At 42.5% G+C, this 13,277-nt stretch overlaps 1 protein-coding gene across 1 annotated transcript in view; it reads right to left on the reverse strand.

The window, feature by feature from the left end:
• Nucleotides 1–13,277, reverse strand: part of WDR49 (WD repeat domain 49) — a 101,956-nt gene that overhangs the window by 16,389 nt on the left and 72,290 nt on the right. Inside the window, exons 9-12 of the mRNA XM_019503247.1 lie at nt 12,852–13,016; nt 9,246–9,361; nt 3,556–3,686; nt 1,980–2,078 (exon numbers count right to left, since the gene is read on the reverse strand). Coding sequence (XP_019358792.1) covers nt 1,980–2,078; nt 3,556–3,686; nt 9,246–9,361; nt 12,852–13,016 — 511 coding nt within the window. The remainder of the gene's footprint in view (nt 1–1,979; nt 2,079–3,555; nt 3,687–9,245; nt 9,362–12,851; nt 13,017–13,277) is intronic.

Genomic DNA, 13,277 nt, shown 5'->3' on the forward strand with positions numbered 1-13,277 from the left:
GGGCTATGGAGAATTTTCAGGTGCCTGCGGCCCCACCCTTGTAGCCCCACTCCCAGCACTGTCACCACATGGCCCGAGTGCAGCCTGGAGCCACCCATGCCCTCCTGGGCTCTGTGCCCCACCCTCCCTGCACCCCCCAGATGAGCCACTCATTGATCTGTCCCACACCCCGCCCTTGCACAGCCTGCCCCTGCTCCAGCCCCACTCCTCCTCTCACAGCTGCTTTAGCTCCCTGCACTGTCTGGCTTGGGGGGGGCACGTATCCCCCCATCTGTGCATGGTGGAAGCAGCTGTCATTGAGAGCTGGGCTTTGCACTCCGAGCCCCACTGCAGTTGGCTCAGGAGCAGTCCCACGCCACACACATTCAGTTGCTGTGCTGAGCCTTGTCCCCTGCCTGCCCAGCGGTGGGATGCATGTGGTATCGGGCTGCTCCCAGGCAGGCTGCAGCAGGGCTCAGGGTGCAAAGCCCAGCCTGCAACAGCAGCTGCCTCCACTATGCACAGATAGGGGGCATGTGCCACTGGGGGCCTCCGCCAGGGGGCGCACAGTGGTGGGAGCCCTCTCCCTTGGGCTCTAGACAAGCTGCCTGGGCTCCCACCACCCACCCAGCCAGGGCCCCACTGCTCTTACCCCTGCTCCTGCCTCTGCAGCACTCTGTCCCTCACTGTAGGGGTCTCAATCTGGCCCTGCCCATTCCCTCCCCCATGGACTGACCTGCTGGGCTGGGGGTGGGGTGCCTTAAACTTAGAAGACATTACCCTAGAATAGAACTGGGGTAGAATTTCCCATCTCAGGGCAAATTACAAGGTCACAATTTGCTTTTCCACCTTGCTTTTCAAATGGGACTTTCCTAGCAGATCCTGTTTGTCAGTCCATGACCTATACTACTCAACAGAAAAGGTAGCAGAAGCTTGCTCTATAAGGTTTCCAGTCTTTAATGAGCACAAAATACATTTACTACCTTGTTTTCTCTTGCCAACAGTTAGATTGCTGAGCTTTAGCATGATCTGCAGTCTCCGAGCCAGATCCACAGAGGGTTAAAGGCAGTACTCTTCTAATGATTCCAGTAGAGCTGCACCAATTTTTAACAACTTGAAATCTGCCCCTCTGCAGCATAGGCCCCTAAATGTTCGGGAAACTCTTGTTGTTCCTTTGACACACCTGTTCTACTCACGGTGTATTAAGCATTCTTACTCTGAAATGTCTTGTTCCTACAAAGCAATGGTCTCCCACATATAAATTGTAGCTGACATACAGAGAGTAGATCTCTAATTCGTTTCAGATACCCCCGATGAATACTGTCTGTGCAAGTGAGACAACTGATTTTCAAGAACTGTAAATATATATCAATATTTATTTCCCCACTACACTGATCATGGAAGAAATTTAAAGAAAATTACTTGGCAAATGCTTCCAATTCAGAGGCATGCTTCCTGCTAAGCTACCATACAATCCACTCCAGTATTTCTTGTCTAATGCAGTCTACAGCTTTAGAGTGGAGAATAATTATAGATTTCCAACTGGCATGGTGCTTAATATACATTATACCATTAGTCTGTGCAGAGTATCAGCCCAATGAAATGTTCCAGTTCTAAGCAGCCTCAAGGGTAGGCTCAGCAGGACTCACTTCCATGAATATTTGGTATTATTTATAGTCCAGCACTAAACAAGGCAAAAATTAAAGGAATGCTCTCTGCTGGAAGTAATAATATAAAAATGCTGATGTAGATCTGTGACAATAAACAGAAGCAATAGCCTTGAGAGCTATAGAGAATAAGCTGAAGCGAATAAAGCAAGCACAGCCTCAAGGCTGCTTTTTGTCACTCTGACAAGACAAAGGTGTAAATAATCCCCTTAGTCTGCACTCAATTATCAGTAATTTAGTGGCATGTTGAATATTATATGCAGAAGCAAACAGAGCTAATGTGTTTCATCTAGAGCTTGAAAGCACTGTAGCTTGAATAAGCTACTCACTCACCTGATTTTGATTTCAGAGACTTCTGCAGATCAAGGTGAAGCTTAAGGTAGACACTTTCCGTGCTGTTATCCCATATGACAATTTCGCCACCAAAGCTCCCTGTATTAGACAATGCAGCATTAAAGCCCCTAGCCTCTTGATCCTTCAGGCATGAGAATTATTTGATTGCCAACACAGCAATATTTTCATGCTTTACATGATAGTTCACATTAAAAGGATTAGCTGGGCTTGTATTCTCATGTGCCTATGACATTTCAAACAAGGATCTCCCAAAAAAGTCACTGGAAAGGCATTGTTACTCTAGTTTTCTATTAAAAGTAAACCACAGAGAAGTTTGTTGAGATTTTCAAGTAGTCTAAGGGATCTGAGCACATAGACAATAGACAAGTAAGTCCCCTAAAAACTGCTTTCAGGTGCTACCTGTTCAAACTAAAACAAAAAGTGAGACCTCAATCAAGGCCAACCTTGGACACAAGAACCAAAAATGACAATTGGAAGGCTATAATTTGGGCAATCATGTAGCTTCAGCAAGGCATGACTTAAATCCATCCCCCATCTACAGGTCTGAACAAGGCTGACAGGAACAGATCTGGTCTGGTTCATTAAACTAAACATTGGGTCTATGTTTTCACTTGCTTCCACTAGTGTCGTTCTGCAGCAATCATGAAGGTATGTCAGCATGAAATCAGTGTCTGCAAGATCAGCCAGGTTAGTGAGATTGGAGAGGGCTCCTTAAAATCAGTGATAGTCCAAGCATAGTTTTAAACTCCCTTCCCTAGTAAAAGAATAAAACTATGGCAAAAAAAAAAAAAAACCCCACTCATCTATATTACTCCTTTTAAAGAAAAAGCTTTCCTTTTTACCCATATGTTTTCTGTGACAATGAACATTTTCCTTTGTCTTCTGAGTAGTTGTCTGGGTTTTCTCTCAGATAGCATTAAAAGGCTTTCACTTCTAGTTTACTTGCATGACCCTAGCTTACTTCATAACCTTTATCCATTAACTGAAGATGGACCAGGGAAGAACTGTTTCACATTTGGTGTAGTGCTGGGTTGAGGTCCTGGGTCAAAGTCAAGTGAAAGCCTGGGTACAGCTTAAGATCTAAAATGCCCAAAACTTGGGAAACGGTCTCCTGATACGTCAGTCATTAGGAGCTGAAATTTCATAAGATCAGCTGCTCTGACAGAGAGGAGTTTTCCAACCCAGTTTAACCTAGACATCTTGCACACACAACCACAAGGCTGTTCATTGTCACTCTGATAAGAAAAGATGCAAATAACCTGACCCTCATTCACTCCTGTGCAAGTGGAGGTATAATTCTGCTGAAATCCATTGAAATACAATGGCATAAATGAGGAAAATCAAGCTGATAACATTCCAAGATTCAGTCCTGGCACTTTTTTCCCTTTCTTCTTAACAAGTTCTAATTTGGTCCCATTTCATAGGTAGCACACCACAGCCAGTGGCACATTAGTAGCTAAGCCAGTGCACACAGTAATAGAAGCAGCCTGGCATAATAATGATTGCCCACGTCCTGATTTCCAGAAGATATATTAGGCAATAAACTTTCTGCTACCTGTAACTAGAGTATGTGGTGGTGAAAATGCAGCGCAAAGGATGTCATCCTGATGCTGTACCCCTCCTTTCCACTCTGCAGGCTGAACAAGAAACTGCGTCATGTTACTCAGTCGGAAGACAGTAATTATCCTAATAGAAGACATACACAAATTTTTTTAAAAAGGGAACAGGTGAATCTAGTCTTTCTTTTTTTCTGAATGTAGCCATATTTGACTACCTCAACAAGGTTTTTAGCACTGGTAAAAATCTCAAGGATAATTTCCTCCGTGTCCATCCCTTTCCTTTTCTCTTCTGCCAAAATGATTTCTACAGAAAAAAAATCATCTAAGGAAAAGAACTTCAGCTATTCTTCTACCACATTGCCAAAACAGAATGAAGAGCTTGTCCCTATTATCACACCCTGTTTCCTTCAGTGTGATGCTCTACCACAGAAAAGACATGGAAGCTTTTGCTGATTCTAAGAAATAAGGAAAAAGAAGAAGAAAGTTGAAGGCTTTAATCTTCCATAACTCAAACACTAAGAAACACTGGATCTTCTCTCAAACAATCTCTCTGAGCCTCCGCTAAAAACTGTCACAAAAAGAATATCACTTCAGGACCTTCCAGTTCATGGCCCATCAAACCTAATCAAAACTGATGTCCACACATACAATTAAAAGAATCAGTGCTACTTCCCTTGAGGCTAATGGAAGATTCTTAGTCCATTCCATTTGGTGAAAGATGATGTAGGAAGTGGCAATAATGCAATACTTTTGTGTTTCAGTTTGTGGAAAGTTTGTTGTGATCACCAGTCTTTATGACCAAGTTACTTCCTGCTGTTCAGTAATTAATACCAAACTCAGCACTCATGTCTCCTTCCCTATGACAGAGTAGGCACTCTTCATACCGCTTAGCTTTAAAATAAGAACTGTTATATAACTAAGTGTAACACTGAAGTTGCACATTACACTTAGACCATACTAAACCTGTGAAGTATTCAGCAATGCTGAAGTTAGAACATGCGGTGAGCAGTCCTACATTAAGAATTTATAGTTTCTTGCCTACACAGCTCTGACTTGCCACTTGAGGGAGCAAAGGCATGGCTAGGAGTCAGGACACCTGGGCTCTATCCTTGCTCTGGGTGTAGGGAAGAGGTCTGGAATAGGATTATAAAAGGTTAAATGTTTAAACAATAAGTATATTTATACCAGTAATGCATTACCAGTTAACGTTTAGCGTGCAGCACAGTCCAGATGGGCAGTGAAGCAGCACCGTGCCTCAGGAACAGGAAGGCAGTCAGGAGGGAGGGAGTGGGGAGAAGGGACTAGTATACTAGTACCCATAGTATTGTCTGAGTGTAACATGTAATTTCACCCTAAGAAGCCTAAACTAAATCATTTCACTTACTCTAGAAACAGTTGTCACCAAATCAAAGCAGATCAGCTGTGGTGATAATGGCCCATCCAGGCTGATCTGCTTTATTGGGTGAAACACATGTCACCGCTTATACCACGTTGGAGAAGGGCCCAATGCAAGACAAGGGGTGATGTATTCTTCTTGCCGGAGGATTCTCAGTTTCCCTCACAACCCTGTACCTCCTTGCTAGGACTCACACTGACCTGTTCCTCTGTGCAAACCATGGGCCAGTGCAGGTCCCAGCAAGAAGACATGGGGCAGGGTGGAAGGGAAGTCAGGGAATTTCCAATGCCCTGTGCTGACCTGTGTCCCCATGTGAAGCATAGGTCAGTGTATGGAGGCACTGGTGACGCATAGGGGGAGCATGTGCCCCCCCTAACAGGGCTGTCCCTGCAACTGGTGCTGCCAGTGGCATCAGCAGGTGCTTGACATGCCCCCCTGCAGTGGTGTACCAATGTGGGGGGGAAGGCAGAGTTGCATACTGATAGAGGAGGTGGAGAGTCAGTCCCCCAGTGGCACTTCTGGTTTCACTGGCAGTGTTTCTGGGCTCTGCAATCCGGCCACTGGGGGACCCCTCCCCCAGCAATTGGCCACCAGGGAACCCCTCCTCCCCTGCTCAGTGATCGGTTGCCCCCCCCCCAGATTCAGGAGGCACCAGTCACCCATGTATGGAGGCATGGGGGGGCTGGGAATTCCCTGGTTCTCACACCTCCTGGGGGCACATCTCTAAGTGGGGAAAGTCCGGGCTTTCAAGCAGGAATAGCCCAGACTTTTCCTGCTTAAAGAGACCTGCCTCTGGGATCTCCATGGAGTTTCTCTTCCAACAGGGAAGGTCTGAGTCCCTTGTTAAAGCAACATGCCCCAGCACCCTGTGGCTGCTCTCTGGGACCTGATCTGAATAGATCCATGGCTCCATACAAGCCAGTATGGATCAGGACCAGTTGTGGAGGCACTGGGCGTTTCCTGCTTCAGAAGATCCCAGATGTGTCTCCCAATACTTGCTCCACTTACTGAAACCCCTACTTTCTCCACTTACTGAGGTCATCCCCAAGATTTCCTGGGACATATCTGTGTAAGAGGAAAAGCTGAGCACACATTCCAGGCGCTTGTCTGGAAATTCCCCACAGTGAACGGGATCTAGTCCCCCACGCTTCAGAATCACTTACCCAGAGTGGTTGGAGAGCACAGGCAACTCTGGCTGCCCACACTCTCCTGCCGCCAGCACACAAACGTCCACCACAATAAAGCAGCACAATTTATTACTACCTTTGCCACCACCACAGATTTGGGGTATTTGTGGTGTGATGAAGGACATAGATGTCTGCTTGCTTCATCTTTGTGCTGCCATAAAAAAAATGATGGCAGCCCAAAGGCGAGAAAAGGCAACATCTGTTTCTACCCTTAGATATGATTATAAAAGAGAATTGTACTGGTATTATGATGTTGTGTGTAAAAATACTTCTACTGATATCAGACTTTGTCTGGGCCAGATGTCTGTTTCTAAAGGTCAGTCTATGATCAGAGAATCATAGAAAATTAGAGTCAGAAGGGACCTTAGGTGGTTATCTAGTCCAACACCCTGCTCAATACAGGACCAGCCCCAATTATATTGTCCCAGCCAAGGCTTTGTCTAGCCAGGTCTTAAAAACCTCTAAGGATGGATATTCCACAACGTCTCTGGATAACTTGTTCCAGTGCTTTACTGCTCTTCTTATGAGAAAGTTCTTTCTAATACCCAACCTAAGCTTCCCTTGCTGCAACTTGAGCCCACTGCTCCTTGTTCTGTCATCTGCCACCACTGAGAACAGTCTAGTGCCATACTCTTTGTACCTTTCAGGTAGTTAAAGGCTGCTATTAAATCCCTCCTTAGTCTTTTCTTCTCCGAATTAAATAAGCCTAGTTCCCTCAGCCTCTTCTCATATGTCACATTCCCCAGCCCCCCCAACCATTCTCACTGCCCTCTGTTGGACTCTTTCCAATTTGCCAATATCCTTTCTGTAATGGGGGACCCAAAACTGGACACCATACTCCAAATGTAGCCTCACCAATGCCAAAGAGAGGGGAATAATCACTTCCCTGGACCTGCTGGCAATGTTCCTATTAATGCAGCCCAACATGCCATTAGCCTTCTTGGCAACAAGGGCACACTGTTGGCTCATATTCAGTTTATTGTCCATTGTAACCTCCAGGACCTTTTCTGCTGTACTAAGTTAATTATGATGTTTGTAATAAGTTTTTGATGATGCTGTACTAAGTTTGTGGGACAGCAGTATAATATCTATATTACATCCTTTTCCACTTGGGAAGATACAGCCCTACATTTACAGTTGACCCTTCCATTCACCAATCCATCAGCCAGTGACGGTCTGCCATGGGTGCTGGACAAAGAGTTATTACAGCTGCAGCAACAGATAGGAAGGATAAAGTATGGACTGAATCAAGGAAAGGAGGCAAACTGAACAGGTAATGAAACTCTAACCTCCAGCCATCACAGTAGGGAGTTATATTCCATAATGTTAGTCAGGGCAGAGGTATACTAAGTGGCATGATAGTTTCTGGACGATATAATACAATTTAGTTCATCTCTGCAAGCCAGAAAAAAAGCAGAAGGAATAACAGAAACCTGAATATCAGTTCCAGAAACAGAACAGAAAGAAACCCTAAACTGAAAGTGATGGGAACAACAGTCTTCTAAGTGAAATCCATGTCACATTCTCAAAGAGACAAGTCTTGTAATCTTGTCTAATCTATAGATTGCAAGCACAAGATTTATTTTGACTACACTTTGCATGGCATCCAGCAGAGACATGTTTTATTCCACTCCAGTGTATTTACATTGATTTTCTATTTCCCATGCTAAATAAACCTTGATTTATTTAAGAGAACTGGAATCAATGGCTGTTGGTGGAGAAAATTCAGGGATAGGACACTCCTATGAAACTGAAACTCAATCCAAAAAGCATCCAGTTGTCCAGATGAAGCTCAAAGCAAGGGCACAGTAGCATGCAGTCTCAAACAGATGCTGCCAGGATGATGGTCATTTATTCCAAAGAGAAAGCTAAGGGAAATGTTGCAGCGTTGTTGGTTGTAGCCACGTTGGTTTAAGGACATAGGCAGGCAAGGTTCTTCGGGTGGATTTGATATCTTTTATTACACCAACTAAAAAGTTGGGGGAAAGTTCTTTGCAAGCTTTGGGACACAAACAGCCAGGTAAAAAGATGCAACTCTTACCCATGAACCTTTTCAGGCCCAGTGGCTCAATCCAATGGAAAATCAAAGCAAAATATCACTCATGTATTTAATTTCAATCTAACTCTATTGTTCACCTTGAGCATCACTGCAATTCAGAGTGATGATATGTGAGTCACTAATAAGCAATAATTGTCTTTGCAAGCATGCACAAGTAGCAACGGTATATTTATAAGATAGATAAGCATTTCTGGACTGAGCTCTTGAATATATATGCCTTAATATTTAAAAGCACTTCTTCTCCTTTTTTAGAATACTGCTTATATATATATCATGTATTCATGGCCATTAGTAGGGATTTTCTTCCTGGTTTTATATCTGTTAAAAGTCACACACACACAAAAAGAATCTGGTTCTTAAATTTTCAAAGAGGATGAAAAGATACAAAGGCAATTTATTCCATCCTATTCCCAACCCATTAACATAATTCTACACTGTACAAATGCTGTGTGAATTACCTTTTAGGTACAGCAGCATCTGTATTCACTGAATTTCCAAATTTATAGACAGAATGTTTTCAAATTATGTCCTGCTGTATTTTTTTTCCTAGCACCTGCATAGCATCTTAGTGCAGAAAAGCTCTTTTATGTATTTGTAATTCCTGCAGGAATTCTACCATTTCGGAAGCAGATTGTTTCTTCTAGTAGAAAGCATAGGGAATGGTGCTTTATAAAGCTAAGGAAAGTCAATATTGTGGCAATTCTATGCTACAGGCAGTAAATTTTGCAGTTGTCTCACTGTAAACAGAACCCTCAACAAAAGATTCAGGATCCACAGTGGAAATGCTATTGCAGTATTGGTGCTGTATTTGCAAGACATACCACAAGTAATCTCCCCGACTCTGCTACAGCTTTAAAGTAACACTCTCCCAACTGATGCGCAGCTAGTTCTTAATATTTTTCTGAACTGCATTGCCACCCAGTCAATGAGTTACTGTGTTTGGAGAAAATTAGACCATGATGGATTTTATCTCCAGAAACTGAGACAAACAGCACATTTTAGTAATTTATCTCTTCCTGGTTTGTATTATAACATATACAATACCTGTCCCAGCCTGTAATTAATATTGTCTCCTTTAGTACCAAGATCTGGGAGATATCAACAGCTCGGTCTTTTCCAATGCTGAGCTTGTGGTGACAGTGTCCATTGAAATCCCAAATCTTCAATCCAAAAAAAAAAAAAAAAAGAGTAAGCCATAATTTCTTAGCAGAGACAAAGCAGAAAATCTTCTGGTAACTTCAGAATCAATAAAGCAATGAAAAAAATAAACCTATGGAGTCCAATTTTTTTCCTCTCCACTGTAAATCAGAGATAACTATGCTGAAGACAGTGGAGTTATAATGGCATAAAACTGGTCTGGCTGGCCCCTGCACAGCATAATAAAATTAATAAATAATACCGGCACATAGCTCTCAAATAGCACTTCTCATCCATAAATCTCAAGACACCATACAAAGGAGGTAGAAGCATATACCCCATTTTATAGGCTGGAGGAACAAAGACACAGATTAAATGACTTTCCCCAGGCCCAAAAGAAGTTCAAGAACAGAACCCAGTGTCAGAGGTGGGAAGAGATGCCAGGCCACATTTGAGTCCTGTGTCCTATTCCTAACACAGACACCGTATGTGTTCACTTCTTTATTCACACATAATTCATTGACAGCTTCATCATTTTAGTCATCCTAAACACAAGCCAATAAGATCTGTCTACTGGCACATCCCAAAATGTGTACTTTAGGTATCCTAGCATGTATTGATTTATAGCACATTGGCTCCTACAAATTAAAAGTGCCAGAACATCCCATTTCAGGTATAATCTATTGTATATTACAAAGTACTACATAGAGGAGTTATTTCTGCAAAGTCAATTTGCCATTGAGAAAACATATTGAGTTCACGTGTTGGCATTCTATATTTTTCCTATATGCAGTAAGAATATGTTTTGAAGGCATTGAATGTATTTGTTAGTATGAACAAGATACAAAAAGCTTAATCTTCAGGGTTTATTAACAGCATAAAAATACAGTGATATCCTGCTTAACCAACTTATCCTAAGGTGCATGATGCTAGTTCAAGAATCTGCCTCCACCCTATTTTTGAATTTTTTTTTCAGTATGTTCTTTGACTGAAGTCTGATCTGAATAAAGTGTTTGTACTCATATAGCTATTCCACTTATGGGGTTTCACAGGGATAGAAGTACTGGGAATCTTTAAAACGAAAATCAGGGTTGCTGAAGCTATATTGGTATCACGATACCTTGTACTGGTATAGCTTACTCTTTTCCATGCAGGAATAAACTATACTGGTATAACTACATTCTGCGTTAGACTGGTTTTACCACCTTAACTCTACTGGTTTAGTTATGGTACATTTTTTGTACCTAAAAACACATATAGGATGGACAGGTTAGCCATCACTCCACTTTCTTAGGCACTGAATGTTTTATGCTAGGATTTCCACTACTTTGAAATAGTGTCTGCACTTAAGATTACTTCCAGTCAGCCAAGGGCAACAGTATAATTTGAGTCCCAAATTTCAGCTAAACTTCTGCATTACTTATGCTAAGGCACTTCACTGCCCCCATCCCCATCCTTTGACTTGTCTGCAATAGATTTGTCTGTAAGCATTTTAGAGTACTAACTGTCACCCTATGTGTTGTGTCAGGGTGCTTAGGTCCACAGGGACCCACAGTTACTACCACAATAAAAATAACTGAATGCAGTCTAACCAGTTATTCAAAAATTAGCCATGTGTGGGGGAATAGCCTCTGGCAATAAGGATTTTCAAAAACTTAAGCCAATAAAATTGAAAGAGACAGAAATCAACCTGACCGTCTCATAATATTTTTCAAGCCATGTGAATTTAACATGCCTTGATGTGAAGGACTGATCAGATTGACTTAATGCCTGCCATAATACTGCCCAGTTTTCTACCAATACACCTATTTCCTGACTTGAAGCACACACCCTAATATTCAAGCCCAGAGTCTCTCATTAGAAGGAACTAAAACACCAACAAGCAAATTTTACCATGGTTTCGTAACATTGTCAAATAATCACATGGAGATTTGGAAGAAGTTTCTAACTTCATTTTAAGGTTTGACATAACAGCACTTGAATAGATGTCTCCAGAAGTAAAAAAAAAAAACAACAAAAAACCCCATAAAAACAAGGGCATTATAGACATGCTACAGGAGGCAGGGATGCTTTAATTAGCACAGCTCAGAGCCATGCTAATTAAAAGCACCTGAAGTGTCACATGTATCAGCATCCCCATGCTGAAAAATGGCAGTGGGGCAGTTTGAACTAAAGCTCATTGAATGAGCTTTGGTTGAAAAGTACCCCACTGCCATTTTTTAGTGTGGGGATGCTGATACACATGATACTAGAGTAGCCTTCCTGCACGTGTATAGGAGGCCCTAGTGTTTTATCTTCTGCATCAACTTAGTTGCCATTTCTGACGAAAAACTTTCCAAGCACAAAATACTAGGTACCACAAAGCTCCAGGGACTCAGAGAAAAGCAATGACAATAAGTGAGCATTAGGGTTAGGCACAGAAATTACACACAAACCAGTATACTGAAAACCGGTTCAAACCTGTAACACAACAGAAGTTCAGTGCATATAAACCACTTTCAAAATACTTGAAACCAGTTTAAGATAAACCTAGATGAATGTGTTAGGTTAAATCAGTTTATGTAACTTCTGTCCCAGATCCCCTCCAGATTTCACAGTCCCCCAGTATCCCAGGATGCTTTGTACCTCCCCTGCAAACCCCTCACCTCTCAGGGTGGGAAGGCTAGCCTTGGCCCATTGCTGTGTGCTCCAGCTGAGCAGGGAGGTATGCTCTAGTGCCCCTCCCAGTTTCTGGCCTGGGCCACTGGAGGCATATGGCTGCGTTTGTGGAATCAAAAGTGAATGTCTGTTCAATTCCTTATGGGTTCAATCTACACAGTTTAAACTGCAAAGATTGAATTAGTTCAGCCTCGGGCCTTTTGACTGTTTGTACTTAGCCGAAGAGGCATTTTCTGTTTAAGACTAGGGACTATGATAAAATCACGTGGAAGACAGAGAACAAAGAGGAAGGTAGGCAGGGCAGTGTGGCACCTTATCGATTAACTCATTCAGAGAAGCATAAGCTTTCACAGGCTATAGCTTACTTCATCAGATGCTATAATGAAGCTTATGCCATGAAAGCTCATGCCTCTCTGAACCAGTTAATCTATAAGGTGCTACATTGCCCTGCCTTCTGCTTAACTTCAGACTAACATGGGCAGTTCTCTTTACTCAAAGAAGAACGCTAGGGGTCAAACATGGCATCTCTTTCTGATATAAGCCCTCTCTTTTAAATCTATGAGAACACTTGAGTGATGAAGGAAAATAGGATTTGCAAGTTCTTTGAAACAGGAATACACCTTAGAATTTCTAGTTGGTAAAGCACTAGGTTTATTTAAAGCATTAGATGAGGAACTAAATTTAACTGCATTTTCCTGACAACATTATGACTTCAACAGCTTTTCTGTGCAAGGCTAATAGTGTGTGTTGGGGAGGGAGTCCCTGTTTTATAGCAGAACATTTTGGCCCATTGTACCTAGATGGAGAGGACTGTGAGGGAAGCAAATAGTTTGAAATGATTTCTTTTCACCACACCTTTATTGTCCCATCTGTGCTCCCTGTTAAGAACCTTGTCTCACTTGCATCCAATGCCATAGTGCTAATCTCAGCATCCCCATGGCAACCAGTAAACTGTTTGATTTTCTGCCCAGTATCGATCAGCCAGAAGGTAACGGTAGATCCTATATCTGAGCTGATTACCTAAGAGAAAACAGAAACCATGATGGAATTAAAATGTATTTAAAGGTATGCATGTGTATATATAGATAGACAGATAGATAGAGATGCATGTGTGTTTACATAGCTTGATTACAGCAATCTTAGAATCAAAGAGAAATAGGGCTGGAAGGGACTCTCCAGATCATCAAGTCCAACCCCCTGCATGGGCCAGGATCATCCTATTGTTACCTCTCAGCAACCTGTTCTTGGGGAATCCTGGCACAGGACGCAGCCTGTCTGACT

Source organism: Gavialis gangeticus, unplaced genomic scaffold (assembly GCF_001723915.1).
Source record: "Gavialis gangeticus isolate Ggan-Ray unplaced genomic scaffold, GavGan_comp1, whole genome shotgun sequence".
NCBI lineage: Eukaryota > Metazoa > Chordata > Crocodylia > Gavialidae > Gavialis > Gavialis gangeticus.